Source organism: Taudactylus pleione, unplaced genomic scaffold (genome assembly GCF_031769625.1).
Source record: "Taudactylus pleione unplaced genomic scaffold, aTauple2 ptg002907l, whole genome shotgun sequence".
NCBI lineage: Eukaryota > Metazoa > Chordata > Amphibia > Anura > Myobatrachidae > Taudactylus > Taudactylus pleione.
The window spans coordinates 100504-122173 of NW_028287275.1; the positions used below are offsets into that span (position 1 = coordinate 100504).

Here is a 21670-nt window from a genome sequence, read left to right on the forward strand (position 1 = left end):
ATACCGCATGTATTTCTTATATTTACAGGGACAGAACAGATATTTTTACCTTTCAAAAACATAAAGTCCTTTTGGCAAGTCCGTGCCAAGGTTTCCACACAGCAGCGCCACACGGAAACAGTAACTGCATGCCATGCATGACAGTCTGTACTTAGTAGGAGATAAAACTACATTCTGTATGCTTGTTACCCCTGCCCGGCCTTCATAGATCTAACAAATTAGAGATGTCCAAAAACAAACAGGGCAAGTACCCTGCTCCACCCCTCCCAGAAGTTTAGAGAGTGGATAAAATCCAGGGAGAAGGGTGACTGTGTCCTAATCCGCTCACTCATACCCCAAATCCACACGCACTAACATGACAAGGGTCACATGATTCGCCAGCGTGGGCTGCGCAGCGCTTGCTGGGAGTTTCAGAAGACTGAGATAAAATATATTTGACATTTTGTTTCCTTAGCCAGTTCTCTGAGGAGAAAGGATAATGTATACGTTTTATTACTCTCCCCCAAATTTATCATATTAAAGTAGCTAAATGTTATGAAATGAATAGGACAAGGTGTACGGGTACTTTGCCGTACACCCCGGTGATTGCCATGGCTAGTAAGTGTTTGTCCAGCTCCTGAGTCCTGAGGCACAGTAACGTGATAGCAGCTTATAGAAATGACAGTGACTGTGAGGACGGCCCTGAGCGCTGACAGTCATTGTGTGTATATTGCGCCCTATATACTGCAGGAAATTGCTTGTCCTGTAGCAGATACTGAATCCAGGGTCCATGTTTATCATGTCAGCCGTTCTCTGACGTTACTGCATCCCAATGATCCCTGCTGCATCTGCTGTGTTCTGGAAAACAATATAAGCAAAGTTATAATTAGGGTCAAGCTTTTGGAGCCACTGCAGGGCACCCCGGGTGTCCTGCTGCTAACCCCCGCTGGCTCCCTACTTCTCCTCGGGTAGGATTTTCCTTATAAATGAACCCACCATTGACAGTGGATATACCATCAATATTGTACCCGTCCAGTATATTTCTTATGCTGGCAATTCCAACTCTATGCAATTAATGTTCTGCATTTTCTCTGTATTGTTGTACATTACATTGCATCATTGTGTGTCCCACGGGATTGTGACCCACAACCACCACATATATCAGTTTGGACTCCGCTGTGTCCTAATGTATTTATGATATACCTTTTATTCATGTTTTTTTTGTCTATTTAATGAAATAAATGTTTTTGTTTCATGTTCAAACTCTGGAATCTTCCAATTTTCATCTGTTCGCCCATCGTTACATCAGAGTAGCGCCCAGGGTAGGTAACACCTCTTTTCTTCCACCAGTCTATTTGTTTTTTCACTAGGGAAAACTACTTACCTACCAGGCCGGCTTACAATCAGGAGCGCTCAGGTTCACACATACACCCATTTTTCAAAGTTATAATTGGGACTGGCTACTTAGCGCTAAGCTTGTGTTGGCAATACGGCGACTCTGGGCTTCATATACCGCTCCTGTTTATATACCCCAGTCCAGCCGTACTAAGCACCAGCGAATCAGCGCACATATGCTTTCATCTCATATGGAAATGCTTACAGACTGGACCCAGGCCCTGATTCAGAGCCGGACGCTCTGACAGAGCGTTCGCTCTGAATCAGGGTCAGGCTTTTTTTTTTTAACGGCCCCCTGGCCGCTTGCATAGCTGTGGGTGACCACCCACAGCTATAGCGAGCGGGCAGGAAGATGGTCGCGATGGTGAAGACCATCGGGCTTGCGACGAGACCCTTGTGGTAGGGTCTCGTTGCTGCAAGCCCCAGAGTGCTTTCGGTTCTAACAGAGCCAAAAGCACTCCCACTGACATCACTTGTGATGTCAGTGGGGCCGGTCCCAGACGGTAGGCATTCCAATGGGGGGGGAGGCTGTTTTGGTAAGGAAGCTGTCTACGGCACTGTCCATGACACCCTCAGTACACATAAGTGTGAACGCCCCATTGCTGCTCAGCTCGGTTACACCCATTTACTGTAGCTGTAACTGGAGCTCCAGCTGACTTCAACGTTACTCTAAGTAGACACGCAGAGATGCGCGAGTACGTCTTCTGCAACCTTCGTGAGCATGCGCAGAGTGAAGAAACACAGATGCGTCCGCTTAGTGTGCGACTATGAGCCACGGCTATTGCAAACCTCTCAACCATTCCCGCTTTTCGGGCACTTACCCGCCGTCCCGCCAGTCGGAGAGGTTAGGAGAGCAACCAATTAATAAATGGCGTGCACATTCATGCTGCGTTTAATCACTAGCAGAGATGGCTCCATGTAGAGTAGCGCCCTGCTCCAATATTTTTGGGCACCCCAGCCCCCTAATTTCCATAGACTACACCCCTAGATGACACCATTTTGGGGGCGTGTCCTGTTCGACCGCACTGGTCAAACACCCCTAGAGCCGGCCCTGGCTGGAGGCATCCCCAGCAGCCCCCAGTGTGCTAACCTGCACTTCTAGAGAGGGAGGTTCTGTATGCCATTGTGTATATTCATATTTATGTTCCCTTAGTAATTAAGGCTGAGGATATCGGGCATCACCATTACAAATAGAACTGTAATACAATGTTGATAAAATAGAAAATTGGGAAAATGTCATCTTTAGCCAGAAATGTGACCTCACCAATTCCAGGAAATACTGAAGCATTTTACCAAATAATAAAACAACAGTAATAAATAACATCAGTATTAGTGATGACAAATAATGAAAGATGACGATTTTTAAAAAATGTATATTATACTCCGATAGATCAACAGTCAAATAAACAATTATAGTTGGTAATGTTTGACCTATTCTCTTATCCCGAGTTCCGCACCCACCTTCATGGCTCTGTAGATCCAGTTTTGGTATTGGTCCACCTTGGCGTACACTCCGGGTTTGTTTGGCAAAGCGCAGCCTATTCCCCAGCTCACAATGCCACACAGCCGCCATCTTGAAGTGCGTGAGATGGTGTCCTCGCAAACAAAAGGGCCTCCGCTGTCCCCCTGTATCAGACACATACGGGTCAGACGATAACAGGGTAGAACACTCTGCAGTACTCTAGGTGAGATGTATACACTTCATATACAGGGCCGGATGTACTAAAGCCTGAAGGATGATCAAAAACGGCTTTTCTAAGTTTTGCTCATATTCCCATATCTACCAAACTCCGGAATGCAATACTGGGACCCGATCTGCAGATGGGATTGCCCAATAGGTGCCTCTGGGCTTCTTATCGCAGTGTGCTCTCCCCATGGCGCGCTTATCATATGACACATGGTCATAAACCCTCCATCGCAAAGGACAACTCTTATCTGGAGAACTGTCTTTTGCAATTTTAATCACATTTCTAGGTACATACTGGCGTTATTAATGCCCGTATGTAGCCAATAAGTGCGCTGCTAAGTATATCACGCCCATAGTTGCAAAACATGCACATTATGTAGCTGTTTTATTACAGGTAAAATATAATAATGTTATCCTTCATTGTGAACATGTTGTAATAATGTAATAATTTAAATTGCTACAGTTTGTTTCTAGCCCCTCCCTCCCCAAAGCTGGCATCACAGCAAACTTAAATGGATCTGATTGGTGCTCACACCCCAGGGAAACACACCTACAAGAGCCTAAAGTCTCTGCCAAACCCTCTGTCCATAGAAATCAGTCACCTGACAAGAATCAATGCCGCCCTCGGCGTATCCGGCACAGAACATCTTCCCGGTGATCTGGTTGCTGTAATAGTCCGGCTGGTTACACACAGAATTGCTGATTATTGGCACCGATGCTTCTTGCAGGGTGTCTGACTGCTGACCTGAGGAGTCAGATATATTAGACATAATGGGGCGTGGTGCGCACGCCTACAGACATGACATAGTACAACAACTCACACAAAATCGCACGGTGCGATGGAGAACCCCATCTCCTCACCGGCTGGTGTTTCCATGAGGTCCCTCTGCTATTGTTGAATTAATCAGGATTTGTCACAACAAGGACCCCTAGCTAGTATTGTGGGACATTGCTGGGACCACAGAGGTTGCCAAAGAATCTATCACAGATAGAACAGCTAAGATACACCAACATGTTCACATTCTGTCAGCCAGTTAGGTCAGGGCCCAAAATGGCCGCCAATCTCATTTACCACCTGATCAGGAACAATCGGCCTGGTTCAGAGATGGACGCAATGACGAAGTTTGCGCAGGTGAGCGATTATTTGTTACTGCGCATGTATGAAAAGTCCTGTAAACCCCTAAGGTGCATGCGTCCTCCTTAGTATATGCAGAAATTCCCCCGCTGGCATAAGGAACGGCGAGGAAAATAACACGGGCGTTCCTGAGTGGTGGCCTGGAGGGAACACACAAAATATAAAAGTTTCATGGCTGTGTTATGGGAGTGTCGCTGGTGTGTCAGTGAATGTGGCTGCGTTCCCAGATGCAGACGCCATATTTTACAGGAAGACAGAAGGAGACACTGTGCTAGCCAATGGTGGATTGATTAGAAGCACCGGGAGTGTTGCTGCGTCCATGCCACGGACACTGAAAGTTAGCGTCTCAGGACTTATACATTCCGGCGCACGCTAGTACACAAGCAAAGGCTGAAACTACCATATGCATTTCATTTATTGGCGCGGCTGCAATAGTGTGCACCCAGGGATTTTCGGCACCCCCTCCCCACCCCATCCTTCACCCAGGCAGCACTCACTCCACAGGAAGCAGACGTGGGGACCTCCACACAGGCTAGTCAGGGTGTTTCTCACGATCTGGGCTCTCCCTCAGCTTTTGCCACCTCTAGCTCTGCTCGTCCAGTACCACCACCTACCCGTCTCCCAGCGGCAGCGCGAGCCCACTTTCGGCTACAAAAAGTTCAGGAGAGCGGCTCCGGAGCGGCACCATGTAGTTCAAGTGGAATTTGATGGAGCTGGAGCCACGTACGCTGGAGGCTCTGAACGTCAGGCAGCGGGCACAGTCCTTCCTTAGGAGGCTGCTCAAATTCCATTGTTGTCCCTCTGAGCATCCAGGGCCCCCGTCAAGTGCTCCCAACAAATACCTGCTGCAGCCCCCATAGATGTCTCTGACTTTTCTCCCAGGCAGCCTCAGCAGGACGCCCCTTCAGGACCCGTCACCCTAAGGCAGCTGCCAAATAGAAGCGCCGGCCCTGTGTGCACCCCTGAATTAGACCCCTATACATTTCTGATAGGGACTGAGAGAAAACGCAATCAGACGTTGGTGACCATTCAGGGAAATGCGCTGTCATAGTTTTGCCCAGTGACATCCGCTATAGAGCCAGAGACCTGAACAGCCGCATCTGTCTGATGTGGCCACCTGTCCATGACCACAATACATAGGGGCCCATTTATCAAAGTATATTTGAGGTATAATCCCCGAAAACACCAGTTTTCAGGGGTTTACCTCAATTATTAAGTATCCCCCGGATGTATTAAGGAGGGACCGCAGCAGGTATCCCTCCATTGCCACTGACAGCCGCCTCCCCCATAGGTTTCTATGAGGGATGCGATGCTGCCACATGTATCAATATCCGGAGTGTGATGCATTACAGATATTGGCTCCCGCAGCTATCGCCATCTGAAGATGACATTAGCCGCTGTAGCCTATGGACTACACTGCGCACTATTAGCCGGTGTATGGATCCACTGGAACGCTCCCCGCAGGGGCGTCTTAAGAGAGGAGGGGGCCCGTGTGCACTCCCTGTGCGGGGCCCCCTCCCCTCTCCCCGGTGGCCGGCAGCCGGCTGATGCAGCTAGACAGCCACGGGAGAATTAGTAGGCTCCGGGCGCTAGAGTGTGCCCGGAGTCTACTGTGCATGCGTAGAACGCTGGAGAAATGGCCGCGGCGGCCATTTTTCGGTGTTCTGAGCAGTGCAGACACCCGACGTGGGACCACGGACAGGTCAGTCCAAAATAATATGGGTGCAGTGTGTGCGGTGCGGGGCCCCCCTGGACCTGGGGGGCCCATGTGTCCCGCACACACTGCACCCATTATAGATACGCCACTGCCTCTCCAGCTATGGCGGATGTGCATGTGCAGCCCCCGGAACTACGCATGCGCACCACCCCCTGCACTGGCTGGCCGCTCTCCGGAGACATTGCAGGGATGGGGTCCTTCGGTGCCCATGTCCCTGCATGTCCCGGATGATACATACGACCGTTATGATTGCATATTGCAATGAGAACATGGGCGGTACTGACATGCCCTGATCACGTTGGAAAAGCCATCATTAATAAATGGGGGTCAGAGTGATCTATCCACTCGGTGCTTGGGTGGAGAAATATTATAAGGGGGAGATTTACTAAAGCTTCTAAAAATGAAACTTATCTGTTGCCAAAAGCAAACCAATCAGATTATAGCTATCATTTCTATATTGCATCCTAGAAAATGACAGGCAGAATCAGACTGGTTGCTATGTGCAACACCCCCACTTGTCTGTTTTATAAGCTTTAGTAAATCTACCCCTAAATCTGCCTTGACTGTACGTGGGCACCTTTAAATGACTTATAACAGAGTATAATAGCTCCAAGGGCATGTGATGCTATATATAGAATATATTAGTATAATAATATACATTTCCTGCTTAGACATGCCGAGAAGCATAAAATTGCCCCAAAGAGTATTAAAGACCTAAACAAATCTGTGCGCATTAAATTGTACAATTGCTATAATCTAGATCCCAGAGCGAGGGTCTCTGCTACGGACAGGACTCACCGTAATTCTGAGTATTGCCCCATCCGGTGACTGTGCAGACCTTCCCGTCTATGATCTGTTGTCCCAGTGCAGGAAGACAGACAGGCTGTACGTATTCTAGTGATACAGGCAAATAAATAAATTTGAATAAAAAATAAATCTTCTAGTCTTGCCTCTTCTATTGGGGGAAAAGTCAGCTTGAAATATTACAGCACAATGGGCAGTGAGCTAAAGTGTTTACATATCTATTCCTACACTATAAATCTTAAATGTACATTAACCCTTTGCAAATCTATACCCAAGACAAAACATAACACAGACCAATGCACACTTACATGCAACAAAGATATAGCACTGAGTGTATGGCAGTTACTGGGATGTTCTGTGCATTGTATGGCAGTCACTGTAATGCTTTCTGTAATATATGGTGGTCAATGGGTTGTTCTGTATACTGTATGGCAGTCATTGTGATGCTCTCTGTATTGTATGGTGGTCACTGAAATTCTTTCTGTATTGTATAATGGTGACTGGGATGTTCTGTGTACTGTATGGTGGTCACTGAGATGCTTTCTGTAATGTATGGCAGTTACTGAGATGCTTTCTGTAATGTATGGCAGTCACTGAGATGCTTTCTGTAATGTATGGCTTTCACTGAGATGCTTTCTGTAATGTATGGCAGTCACTGAGATGCTTTCTGTAAAGTATGGCAGGCACTGAGATGCATTATATATTTTATGATGGTCGCTGGGAAGCTCTGTGTTTTGTATAGTGATCACTGAGATGCTTTCTGTATTGTATGGCAGTCACATGGGATGTTCTCTGTAGTGTATGGCACCCACTGGGATGCTCTCTGTATTTATATTGTGTTTTTATATATGTTAAATATTATTTATTTTATGATGGCCTCTTTAATATTTGCCATCTACTTTTAAAACTCTTTTCTGTGTGATGACACCATGGGAGGAATTCAACTGTGATAATGTGCCCCCAGGCATTGCTACAATACCCGGCTGTGCCCATTTTGGCCAGTTACTATACCACTGACATCGCTAGCTTTCTTTTGCACAATATAGAAACTTTCGATTTTAGCGGACGAGATGTGTAGTTTTGGAACGGTATACTGCGTCAATGCAGCTGAATTGACTTCACCCTTAAGCTCTCAGGGGAAGATGTATCAAACCTTGGAGAGAGATAAAGTACCAACCAATCAGCTCCTAACTGCCATTTCACAAGCAGTGTTTGAAAAATAACAGATAGAAGCTGATTGGTTGGTACTTTATCTCACTACATGGCTTGACCATGGGGGAGCCCATGTTTTAAGTGCCGCAGGCCCCACAGTTTTTTAATCAAGCTCAGTGGTACCATATTCTATTAGCAACAGGAACCCTGATGTTTGCTTACTACATAGAGCATAAGACACATGCAGTGAAGGAAACAAAATAATAACGCTACTTGATCTGCTGACAGGTTCATTCTAAACACAGAAATTTCAGCTGCGAGCCCCAAAGTGTCTTTATTGTCTCTGTTCCTCTAGTCTGCCATCTGGTGGCTGGATGTATGTATAATAATTTCACAAAGAATTGTACATTGTATCACTCTGTATCTAGCTATTTGATGTTCATTATTCACTTCAATGTAATAGAATCCCTAACATTAGACAGCTATTTATTATAAGTGTTATATTTTATCATAATTATAGACATTTTAACCACAAAGTGTGAGGATCATCGACACCTAAGATTAAGGGGCCTATTTATCAAGCATTTGTTTTCATAAACTTATGTAGAAACTGCAGTTTCTGCATAATTTTATGAATTGTTGCAACAGTATGTACTAACAGTCTAATGCACGAGATGTCACAGAAATCTCCTGCAGAAGGCTAATTAGCGCCGCAGACCGCAGTCCCCATTTTTATTAATTGGCCCCTATGTACTAAACTCTAGAAAGCTTTGCTTTTTGGAGTTTGTTTGTCTACAACATCCTAAAATAAACCACTTTATGCCTATGGAGGTATATTTGCAAGAGAGGGATCTTACGATCCCTCTCCCGCAGTCTCAGGTTGTCTCCCGAATCCGACACTGTGCACATGTGAGGTGCCAGGTTCACCTGTGAAAGACTCCTCTGAATGCGGCTGGGATCTAACTTGCAGAGACAGTGATTACTGCTATCCCTGCGAGTTATCTTTAGTACTTTGCCACGATTATTAATATAGGTCCCTAAGTTCTGTACATTGGAGTTATACCTGTGAATGTGAGTGGGGTAAGTAGGTGCACCAGGGCGATGTCATTGCTGTTCTCATCACTGTCGGTGTTTATTAGCGGTAAGTACTCGGCGTGGTAGATGACACTTTTCACGCCTTGCAGATAGCCCTGGGGTGAGAGATGTGACACGCCTCCTGCAAACACCCGCCAGAGACTCACCACCCGGTTCCTCCTGCGGATACAATATTGGCCGGTCGTTATGTCTCATTAGCTTGGGATGTAGATAGAGAATATAATGCAGAATGTTTCTATGTGGCCCACACATTGCATCTCCTATGACAGATGGTTTATAGTCTGCAAATCCTTTACAAGTGTTCTATGTAGTTAGGATGAACGTTCCGCTGATGTGACGCACAGTGTAAGACTCTGATTTAGGTGTCGGTTATAAATCACCACCAAAACGGGTGTGAGAAAATAAAAACACCCTACAAACCCCTAGTTACCTGTCTGACTATATACGAGTATTACGGACAACAAAACAGCTATTTGCAGTTGAAAGAAACTAAATATCCGGGCACTCTACTGTATAATCATAGTACAAGGAGAAGGATTGTTACCACCATCTATACTATACATAAGAACGGGTCAGTGATACACGGAATTGGTATGAAATCCGCCAGCCGCATGTCGATTCCCGGCAGCGGCAGGCCGACATCAGCAGAGTTCCCGGTAGCGGAAGCCCGACAGCGCTGGAAATCCCGATCGTGTATTGTCTAACCTAACCCCCCTAACCCTAACCCTCCTTAGGGGTGCCTAACCCTAACCTCCCCCCCAAGTGCCTAACCCTAATCCCCCCTCTAAGTGCCTAACCCTAACCACCCCCTTCCCCGCTGCCTAAACCTAAGTCCCCCGGGGGGGTGCCTAACCCTAACCCTCGCTCCCCCTAGCCTAACCCTAACCCTCCCGGGGGGGTGCCTTGCCCTAAGTCCCCCCCGGGAGCCCTAAACCTAACCCTCCATCCCCGCGGCTGTCCGCTTGCGGCGCCCGGCATCGCTACGATTGGGATGCCGGGCGCCGGTCTCCCGGCGTCGGGGAAATGCCGGGCGTCTACATCTAGACACCCGGCATTTCACTCTTGCCAGGATATGACAGTCGGGAAGCCGCTGCCGGTATTTAGGCAGTCGGCTTCCCGATTGCATACCGTGATACACAGGGGCTGGGCAGCAGGCTGTCTTACAGAGTCATTATGGGCAGATAATCACTGATACAGGGAGAACATATTAACCAAAGTTACTAAAGTGCCTGATAGAGGAGATGAGAACAATTGTGGCTGCACTTTGCACAGGGTCAGACATTCACACAGTTGTGCAAAATTCCAGCAATAACCTCATGAAATTCCTCTTTCTGCTATATAATATATCATACTGGTGTTTTGGGGGCCATTATTTTCTCGTGTGCACCCTTCAGATGCTATGTTATTACCCCCCCCCCCACCTCCCCTTATTAAGCTGTTCCGTTACCTGCATCCTGGCAGTGTGGGATTCTAGGCCCTCAGGCCGGCGTTATCTAAGTCACGCCTGCGGTAAATGGCGATACATCAGGAGAGAGTACATTACAGTTACGTTACCATCATACCTTGTCCTTAGTGAGCACTTACTCAGGAAAGCAGTGAGCGGCTGTCAGAACCCACTCGCTTGATATTAGAGATCCGCCACACAAGTGGGCTCCGTCGTATCTCAGGCTGACCTGCCACGGCCACCGACCCAGAGCAGCGTGCTGCCCCCCCACAATCCTGTCCACGGCCATCTTCCTGCGCCCGCAGTCTGGGGATCCGGAGGAGAGGAAAGGTCAGGGATGGCCAGAGACCACCATGGTCAGTTCTACGTCAGTCCCAGGCTCAGTGTCTAACATACCGGATTCGGGCCTGGTTCAGAGGTGACGCAGTGTCACACGTAAGTGGCCTCTGTTTTATCTGAGTCCCGATGGTCACCGCTCTAAGGCCGGGTACACATTACACGATATGTCATCCCATCTGGCGTCTCAGACCAACATATCGGGCACATCCTCAGTGTACCCACTATGTCACTGATGATGTGCGCGCCCGAGGGATGTCGTTAGTGAGGGCCAAGCTGCCGAATGCAATATGGCCCCCACCGTCGTTCCATTGCTGCCCGCATCGGTAAGTCTGTATGCAGTTACTGATGCCGGCTCCCCTGCTGGGTCCCGTTGCAGCCAATGTCGGGCTGGATAACCATCGTCTAGTGTGTACCCAGCATAAGACGTAGATAGAAATAGCATGTACAGGGAAGCAATCTCTATGGGCATCTGTGGGTAGTAAAAGGGGTAGTAAAAGGGGGGGCTAGTCAGACGTGGGTACGTCCTGGTCAGTGACACAGGCGGCCATGTTCAGATGGAGAATTTGCGCCTCCATCGGGCTGGTGCAATCTTTCATGGCGAGACCGATGGCGCGTCTTATTACACACAGGGATGGATCAGCGCCGCAGCCTGTGGTGTAGGAAGGCCATCAGACGCGGCATTAGAGACGCAGTCATGGTTGCAACTGGATCCACCTCTCAATTAGGCCCTCAATACAGAACCCCCCCGTCACCCAAAGACCCCGCCCCTCCCGGTGAGTGAGCGCTACGTATTGCTGTAGTTACCTTGGCATTGAACGGACAGAAACTGACCACTCGGACACTCACTGCGGAGGAAAATAGAAAATCTCAGCAATTATAAATTTAACCCACTTTGTAACAAAGAGGACAAGAGTTCCCCATAGCAGCCAATCAGCTTCCAGCTGTAATCTATGTAGCACAGTCTATGAGATGGTAGCTAGAAGCTGATTGGTTGCTATAGGTAACATCTCCATCTGTTTCATACATCGATCTCCCCCTCCCGGGTCTGCAACTGGGACCTCAGCAGGGTAGGTGAAGAGCATACAATGACCCAGTACAGCGCCAGCCGCCAACAGGAGGGGAAACGCAGGGTCAGTATAATATTAAGGGGTAAATGTATCAAGCCTTGGAGAGAGATAAAATGCAGAGAGATAATCGGCTCTATGTACTAAGCCTTGGGGCGGGATGTACTAGGCATCGCTACCCCGCGGTTCATTAATGCAGTACAGTATGTACCTAGATTATGGCAAAGGACAGCTCTCCCAATAAAAGCTGCCCCCAGATAGGGTTTAACACAAAGAAGTCCCTCTGGCACCAGAATGCATCACACATATGGGGTAAAAACTGAATTTTCGAGGGTTTTACCACCTTTACCCCTTTAGTACATCCCGTCCTTGGCGAGAGATAAAGTGGAATGGGATAAAGTACTAAACAATCAGCTCCTAACTGTCATTTTTCAAACACAGCCTGTGACATGGCAGTCAGGAGCTGATTAGTTGGTACTTTATCTCTCTACATTTTATCTCTCTCCAAGGTTTGATACATCTCCCCCAAAGAGGAGAAACTGACCAAAGCAACGAATCAGCTTCCTGCTGTAATCTATCTAGTGCAATCTATGAGATGGTAGCTACAAGCTGATTGGTTGCTTTGGGCAACTGCTGCAATCTGGCCCTGATTCAAAGGCGCTCGCAAAAGCGAGCGCTCGCTCTGAATCAGGACGGGCGCTTGGTTTTTTAGTTGCGGCCTCTTGGCCGCTCGCATAGCTGTGGGTTACCACCCACAGCTTATGTGAGCGACCAGGATGATGGTCAAGACCATCGCGACCATCGGGCTTGCAACGAGACCCTTGTGGTAGGGTCTCGTGGCCACAAGCCCCAGAGAGCTTCTGGCTCTAATAGAGCCGGAAGCTCTCCCACTGACATCACTGGTGATGTCAGTGGGGCTGCCCACAAACGGCAAGCGTTCGCATGGGAACGCCTCCATTTGTGAAGCCATCCCCCCGCTACGCCTACAAAATGGGGCGAGCTGTCGATCAACATCGACAGCCGTCCCTTTTGTAGTGAGCCACAGAGCGAGTGCTTTTTGCGCTCGCTCCGGGGCTCGCGCACGCCGGGCGCGCCCACTGGGCCACCATCGACCCGTTTGCGAGCGCAATGCACTGGCGGCGGGTCTGAATCAGGCCCTCTGTCTCTTAGTCTAGATACATCTCCCAGTATAATAGAGTATAATCCTGTATGTATGCGGGGATATAGCAGTCACAGAACAGTTATCAGTTACTGTAAGTCACCGTGATACAATGAAAACATTTTTTTATTACATTTTTTTTTCTAAAATATTCCCATCACAGGGCTGCATGGGGTAAGAATGAACCGTATCTACCCCTCCTTCCATTCTCCATCCCGGTTCTGTCCTCACCCTGTTTATCTTTACCGTACCTGCCAGAGCCCTACAGTACAGTGTTGATGGAGATGTGCACGGTTTGGTTCCCAGAGAACCAACAACATCAGAATTTAGGGGTTCCGAGTCAAACGGAGTCCAAATCCTGAATAATTTTGAGGTACCGGGTCGAACCGAGTCCCAGTACAGATCCTCCTGCGGTTTGGAACTTGGGCCCTGATTCAGAGCCGGATGCAAGTGGCTGCTCGTTCGTTCCGAGCGATGTTTGCCCAACTGCGCATGCGAACGGATCATTATACGCATGCGCGAACCACTGTGCGGCCGAAATTCATGTGCTCGCAAAATAGCGAATGCCTGATAATTTGAGTGACAGAAAGAGGCGTATGTGGGTGGTAACAGGGGAAGGTGCTTGAAAACGGGGAGTGGAGATCCGATCGCAGGCGTGCTTAAAGGTCAAAACGGGCGTTTTATGGGTGTGCATATTTAAAACAGCAGCGTCATTGACCACGTCACTGGGTTATCTTATAGCCAGAACTTCTCGCAAAATTGTGGTAGCAAAAACCAACCACAAGAATAGCGAGCAGGTCATACCCTGGTCGATGTACTCGATTAATCTAATAAATAGCGGACATGACGTAGGATGCGAGCGGCCAGGGGGCGTATTTTTCCAAAAAACGAACGCAAGTTTTGTTCGCTCGTTCAGACCTAGAGGCGTGAACAGACCGCAAACAGCGAACGGTTCATTTGAATAGCCAGCCCTTGTTTTAGAACGAACGACCGCAAATAGCGAGTGGCTCTGAATGAGGGCCTTGGATTTAAAAACCTAACGTATGCTTTGGATTGCATGTAAACAGGTCAAAATTACATCATTTTAGCTGTATTTTTTATTTAAATTCAGATCCAAAACAAAAACATGGTGGCCGGCGCACATCTCTAAGTGTTACTCTGTAGTGAGATGCCGGTCCGGCACGTTACTGAGCGCACTCACAGATCACAGATACGGACACTTACCACACGTACAGAACGTCTGTGAGCCTTTTAGCGCTGCTTAACTGCGATTCCTGGACACAAAAATACCCTGAGCTGCCATTCGTTCCCGCTGTCTCCACTCGGAGCTCCTGGTGGCTCATAGACCTGAGGAAACATTATATATAGAGAGTAATTTAAGGTACATGTCAGGATACAAGTGTTATATCCTCGGATGTCCAAATAGCTGAACGTACTCAGGAAATCATTCATGTTGCTCTCTGCTTGTTGCCACATATTATAGAAGCTGACACCACGCAATGTATATATACATTTGATATAAATATATATATTTAAAAATATATGTGTCAGAGTGTTTTATTTTGCTAAAATCTATTTTTATTATAATTTTTCCATTGCATTACTGTTCCCTTTTATTACCTATATTCATTGCTATGGTAACTTTTTTTTTGTAAAACATATGTTGAAATTCCTTCTGCGTCTGGCATAAACAATACGTTTCGCAATTCACTTCCACAGCGCAGCATACTTCAACACAGTAACATGTACGCTTAACAGCAAGTATAACATACACTCACAATAGGGACAAGCAGCGGCGTAATCCATAGCAATATTATACAATAAACACATCGATGGAGGCAAAGCAGAGGGAGAAGAAACAGGGAGGGGAGGACACCGGACAGCAACATGTAGGAGCGGCCTGGGACAGAGGAAGACAAGGGGGTGATGGGAAACGTACAGGTGTAACAGGGGGGGGCAGGAGGATGATGATGGGGCAGGGTAGGCAGGCTGGAAGTAATACGTATTCAGGGAGCGCTTACAATATTGGAGGTCAGGAAATGTGGTCCTACAGGTGGGAGAGTGCGGTGGAGATGGATGAGAGAAGAGGGTCATTGGCAGAATGGAGTGGGTGAGTAGTGGAATATTTCTTCACAAAGTGTGAGATGACGGAGGTGGTGGCTTCGTGGTGGGCTTTATATGGGACGGTTGGCAGTTTGAACCATACTCTGAAGACAATGTGGAGCCAGTGGAGGGCATTGTATAGTGACACATTGGAAGAGTAATCGCAAGAGGGGAAGATTAGTCATGAAGCAGTGGTCAAATGGGCAAGAGGCAGGCCAGGGAGCAGGTGATTGCAGTAATCAAGGTGGGAGATGAGAAGAGCATGGACAAGGGACTTGGCAACATCCTGGCAAAGAGCAATGCTTAGCAAGTTAGAGGTGACAGGTCTAGCGAAGGCCATCAACCATCTGATACCGATGGCACATAGATTGGCAATCAAAGGATGTTCACCAATGGTGAGTATCGGCAGTGGAGGTCCAATGGTGGATGTTGGCTTCGTTTTGCGTATGAATGGCCGCGCTTTCCATATGCACAGCTGTGGACCACTGATGGTTAAACCATCTAAATTCCCCAGATGGTTTAGATGGACATCCGTAGACAGGACAGGGTGAGAGACTAGATATGAGGATAGATGGTGAGGGTGAAGTCAGTGATGTTCCAGAGGAAGTGCGGGTGTTTAACAGTGGAGAAGGTATGTGGTTTTCTCTAGTCCCTGGTCAGCCAACAATTGTCCACAAATTTCAAAATGAAGACTGTGCTCAGTAAATGGCCTCCTTAAGATGTACAGCTGACTGGGATTATATCGGTTATAATAAATGAACTGCTTAATGTTTACCTCATTATTAGATTAAAATCACTGGTCTGGGCAACAGTGGAGGTAATACTCCTTCGATCACTCAGGGATTGAGAATTAGGGGTACATTTACTAAGATGGGAGTTCTATTAAGAAGTGATGTGGCCCATAGCAACCAATCAGATTCTACTTCTCATTTATCTAGCACCTTCTAGAAGATAATACTTGGAATCTGATTGGTTGCCATGGGCAACATCACTTCTTAAATAGAACTCCCATCTTAGTAAATTTACCCCTTAATCTCAGGTGAAAATGATGCACTCGCCTAAGTAAGGCACCGTAGCCGGTAACAGATTAAGCAGAACATCAGGATGACAGTACAGGGAGATCTGCTTATCTGGGGTCCTGCAGTACCTGATGAAGCCCATGTCCTCACAGCTTAGAGCTGCCACTGCCCCATTGGCTAAGGATGAGCAGACCAAGCGCCACAGATGTTCCCGCTCATCGTACACTGTGAGCCGATGATCTGGAGAGTTCACCTGGACTGAGACAATAATGGGAAGGATGAGATGAACTGAGAGCTGATAATATTTCACGTATAATTACATTATTGCAGGTTAGAGTAACCTTAATGTAGCCAAATGGAGGCCAGAGCGCCACAGACAGGATCCATTTCCAGATAACCACATTGAACCGGATCACATGACGGCGTTATATCATTATAATGCTATAGAGACATACAGTATGTTGGTAAGAAGGTTCCTCTGGAGCTGGGGCCTTTATCTAAGTGTCTCTCTGTGTCCTGGCAGCCGGCCTACGAGCAGTGTGAGGGCAATGTGTTATGGAAGCCAGTTATTAACCTAAGACAAAACCCGCATGTCATTTCCCAGCATAATGTAATGTATGTAGGTTCTCGATCTCTGCCATAAACACTACATTACTTTAACCAAATTACAGGTCTGCAGCTCGTGTGACACAAGTCTGAGGGGCCCATTTATCACGAATAACAGACTCAGCGCGATGTGGGCGCGATATTAGCTCCTGCGACACCGGAATGTATCATATAGGCAGCACAGACGGTGTAATGGTTAGCGTTACTGCCTCACAGCACTGAGGTCATGGGTTCGATTCCAACCATGGCCCTACCTGTGTGGAGTTTGTATATTCTCCCTGTGCTTGCGTGGGTTTCCTCCGGGTACTCCGGTTTCCTCCCACACTCCAAAAATATACTGGTAGGTTAATTGGCTTCCAACACAAATTACCCCTAGTGTGTATGTGTGTGCGTGTACATTTGGTAGGGAATATAGATTGTAAGCTCCACTGGGGCAGGGACTGATGTGAATGTCCAGATCTTCTCTGTAAAGCGCTGCGGAACATGTGTGCGCTATATAAATAACTGGTAATAATAATAATAATAATAATAATAATAATATAGCACACGCAGGCACAGGGGCTCCTAAAGGATCCCGTCCAGAGTGAGGTGACTCCATCAGCGGTCTCTTCACTCCTCTACCGGGGATCCTGCGCATGCGAGGCCTACTGACCACACATGACGCGAGGCGGCCAATACCGGTGCTAGGTAACTCTGACAGCATTGCGTCCCCTATATAAAGCTAAGGGGGCTGCGGCTGCTGTTGGAAATGAGGGACCGCATTAGATATTGGAGATCCCCTAAATGTACTATGGGGACACTTAATAATTGTGGGTGTACCCTGATAACGGGGATTATGGTGCAAATATTTAATGATAAATAGGCCCCTAAGACACAAAAGAACCATCCTATAGACTGTGATGCTGGGTACACACCTAACATATATCTGCAGATGATGGTTGGTCATCAGCCGCGGGTCGGCTGATCACCTATACACACAGCACGATGTACAGATATATCTGCCATCAGCAGCACAGCCAACGTGATATGTCTGTAAACGACGCCGTTCACAGACGTATCGCTGGTATACACTGCCCGACGGGCACAGACTTTATTGGCCAATATATCTGCCAGTGTGTACCCAGCGTAAGCTTGCTAGCAGGGACCTCTAATTTTGCTATCTGTGAACACCCAATATTGTTTTATACATGTGCACAATGGAATATCCTAGCACTATATAAATAAAGGTTAATAATAATAATTATCAATAGCTGCTCCATAAGCTGCAAGCAGAATTATAGCCCCTTTTACACCGGAGCTAAAACCCGGTTATTGCAGTGATAACCCCGGTAGCTCCTTGGTGTAAAAGCGGAGAGGGTTGGATTCCTGGGTGTAGTGACCCAGCAATCCAACCCAGGTAACTAGCAGAGTTTAACACGGGAATAACCTGGATCATGCCACATGCCTGCCGATTGGCCGGCCTCAGTGGCGCTTAGAGATGACGTCATCTTCAAGCGTCCACTTCAACGCCGGAAAAGCCGGGTCTCTGCACACCCTGCTCCAGTGTGAATGGCCAGTGCCGGTGGAATTCAGGATCTGATCCGGATTGGAACCCTGTTCCAACCACCGGGTCAGACCCGGAATTTCTGTATAAAAGCGGTATAAGCTTTCTGTGTGTAAATGAGCGTAGACTCCAGACCCCGTTGCGGCGGTTATGACGCTTATCTGAGTCTCCCCAGAGTGTCCTGTCTGAATTATGTGGTCGTTTTTCCCTGGCCATCCTATTGGTTAGAGCTGGGCTGGGAATTACCCACAAGGAAATGGTATAACCGGCTCTATAAATGTTTTCATTAATAACAAACCACAGCAATAATCAGCTTCTTCTCTCTCATCCACAGACACAGAACACAATGCTGTAAGCAGCCAAACTCCGCACATTCCATCGCTCTCATGGGAAGATTGATTACCTATATACAGATTGGCGTTTTCATTCCTCAAAACATATGTCACTGGGAAGAGAGAACAGAGCAGGTAAGAGCAGGGACAAAGGGCGGACACGTTAGTGCTGTACAGGGTTGTGCTATAACCCAGTATCGAGGACATTCTCATATTAATCATGTAAATGGTTTGTATTACAATGTGGCACCGAGATTCCAATGTGTGGTTTTCAGGCTGGAATGCAAATCCCCAAATACACTTAGAGCTGAGTAATTCACAAGAGTCTGTGTTTTTAAGCTGGTTCAATGCCCTGTATATCCCGCTGGGTCATCTGTTACCTGTAATTGACACCTGACCATGATATGTCAGATCTAGGAACAGCAGGAAGGCTGAACAGCAGGAAGGCTGAATGATGATGTGTGACACAACTGAGCCTTACAGTATACCTGACGCTGCTTAACATTATCACTTATATATCAAAGGGAGGAGCTCTGAAAATGTTCTGTAGATTCCCGGACTATACAGCGTAACACTGTAATACGCTCGTCTTATTATAAACTCCGTTATTCATCCTTAGAAGCTGGTAGTAGTAATATTGCACATTCTCAAGAAAAAGGACATTTCTGTCCTGTATTTATTTTTGTGATATGCAAATTATAGGGCCGAATCCAATTCAGCGCGAGGTTGAATAGCCGCACAGGGGAGGGAGCTCCCACGCCTATTCAGTTCAACGCACTGTTTGTCTGGTCAGGAAGCAGGTAAGTCTGAGAATTTCGCTTCTCGCAACTTAACCTGGGTATTAAGGCGCGGTAACCGGCATTCTCCAACTAAAGTGCTGGGCGCGTGGCTGTTAGAGCCGTGCTAAGCCGGCAAACAGCTGCGTGCCCGGCACTTTTGTCGGATTTCTCCTTGCATCCCTAGGGGGATGCGAGAAGGAATCCTTTGCCCGCCCAAACAGCGCTTTTTATTGAATAGCTGTGGGAGCTCCCTCCCAGGGCTATTCATCATCGCACTGAATTTAGGGCCTGATTCAGACCCGCTTGCGAGCGCTATGCACTCGCAAGCGGGTCGATGGTGGCCCAGTGCGCATGTGCACGATGGAGCCGGCTCTGTCGTGCGCATGTGCAAGACCCGGATAGTGACGGGCACTCCGTCGCTCCGGGTCTCGTACCAAAGGGGGCGTGCTGTCGATGTTGAGTGACAGCACGCCCCCTTTGGTGGGTGGGCCGAGGGAGTGGCTGCCCAAACGGGGGCGTTCCCATGTGAATGCCTCCGTTTGGGGGCGGCCCCACTGACATCACAAGTGATGTCAGTGGGAGAGGTTTCGGCTCTGTTAGAGACGAAAACTCTCTGGGACTCACGAGACCCTTGCCTTGTCTTGACCATCGCGACCATCTTCCTGGCCGCTCGCTATAGCTGTGGGTGGTCACCCACAGCTATGCGAACGGCCAGGAGGCCGTTCTTTAAAAAAAATAGCCTGGCCCTGATTCAGAGCCGGACGCTCTGACAGAGCGCTCGCTCTGAATCAGGGCCGTCCCTCTGAATTTAAGAGCGGCCTCCTGGCCGCTCGCATAGCTGCGGGTGACCACCCACAGCTATAGCGAGCGGCCAAAATGATGTTCGCGATGGTCAAGACCATCGCGACCATCGGGCTTGCGACGAGACCCTTGCGGTAGGGTCTCGTTGCCGCAAGCCCTGGAGTGCTTTTGGCTCTATCAGAGAAAAAAGCACTCCCACTGACATCACTAGTGATGTCAGTGGGGCCAGCCCCAGACGGTACATGGGAACGCCTCCGTCTGGGCAGCCACGCCCCCCGCACGCCCACCTAAGGGGGCGTGCTGTCAATGGTGCGAGACCCACAACAACGGCTTGGCCGTCGTTATTCGGGTCTCGCGCATTCGCATGACGAAGCCGCCTCCGTCATGCGCGTGTGCACTTGGCTAACATCGACCCGCTCGCGAGTGGGTCTGAATTAGGCCCTAAGTTCGGCCCATAGATAAATATGAGATAGATAGACAGACAGACATATAGATATGAGATAGATAGATAGATAGATAGATCTGAGATAGATAGATAGATAGATAGATAGATAGATATGAGATAGATAGATAGATAGATAGATAGATAGATAGATAGATAGATAGATAGATAGATAGATATGAGATAGATAGATAGATAGATAGATATGAGATAGATATGAGATATATATTAGATAGATAGATAGATAGATAGATAGATAGATAGATAGATAGATAGATAGATAGATAGATAGATAGATAGATATGAGATAGATAGATAGATAGATAGATATGACATAGATAGATAGATAGATAGATATGAGATAGATAGATAGATAGATATGAGATAGATAGATAGATAGATAGATAGATAGATAGATAGATAGATAGATATGAGATACATAGATAGATAGATAGATAGATAGATAGATATGAGATAGATAGATAGATATGAGACAGATAGATAGATAAATAGATAGATATGAGATAGATAGATAGATAGATAGATAGATATGAGATAGATAGATAGATAGATAGATATGAGATAGATAGATAGACAGATAGATAGATATGACACAGATAGATAGATAAATAGATAGATATGAGATAGATAGATAGATAGATAGATAGATAGATAGATAGATAGATAGATATGAGATATATAGATAGATAGATAGATAGATAGATAGATAGATAGATATGAGATAGATAGATAGATAGATAGATAGATAGATAGATAGATATTGTAGATGTGTGATTGTGTGATGGGCTCAAATTTCCTCACATGACCATCATATTCCTGGCTTTTATGTGCAATGAATCAGAGTAAATAAATAACAAGAAGAAATAATAATAATAATAATAATAATAATAATAATAATAATAATAATAATAATAATAATAATAATAATAATAATAATAATACATTGGCATCTTTGAAACATTAAAATATTTTATGACTTTGAGGTTTCATCTGGAGAAAAATGAAAGCATATTTGAGCATTGGCAGCAGCTGTCGTACAGTAGGTTACTCTGTG

The 21670-nt window shown here is 46.9% G+C and overlaps 1 protein-coding gene across 1 annotated transcript in view; it reads right to left on the minus strand.

Annotated features, from left to right (window-relative positions):
• Nucleotides 1–790: 790 nt before the first annotated feature.
• Nucleotides 791–21670, minus strand: part of HPN (hepsin) — a 75946-nt gene continuing 55066 nt past the window's right edge. Inside the window, exons 5-14 of the mRNA XM_088466358.1 lie at nucleotides 18645–18686; nucleotides 16221–16350; nucleotides 14195–14317; nucleotides 11552–11592; nucleotides 10549–10714; nucleotides 8933–9123; nucleotides 6712–6807; nucleotides 3664–3806; nucleotides 2836–3000; nucleotides 791–837 (exon numbers count right to left, since the gene is read on the minus strand). Of these exons, the coding sequence (XP_088322484.1) occupies nucleotides 799–837; nucleotides 2836–3000; nucleotides 3664–3806; nucleotides 6712–6807; nucleotides 8933–9123; nucleotides 10549–10714; nucleotides 11552–11592; nucleotides 14195–14317; nucleotides 16221–16350; nucleotides 18645–18686 (1136 nt within the window). The 3' untranslated portion in view covers nucleotides 791–798. The remainder of the gene's footprint in view (nucleotides 838–2835; nucleotides 3001–3663; nucleotides 3807–6711; nucleotides 6808–8932; nucleotides 9124–10548; nucleotides 10715–11551; nucleotides 11593–14194; nucleotides 14318–16220; nucleotides 16351–18644; nucleotides 18687–21670) is intronic.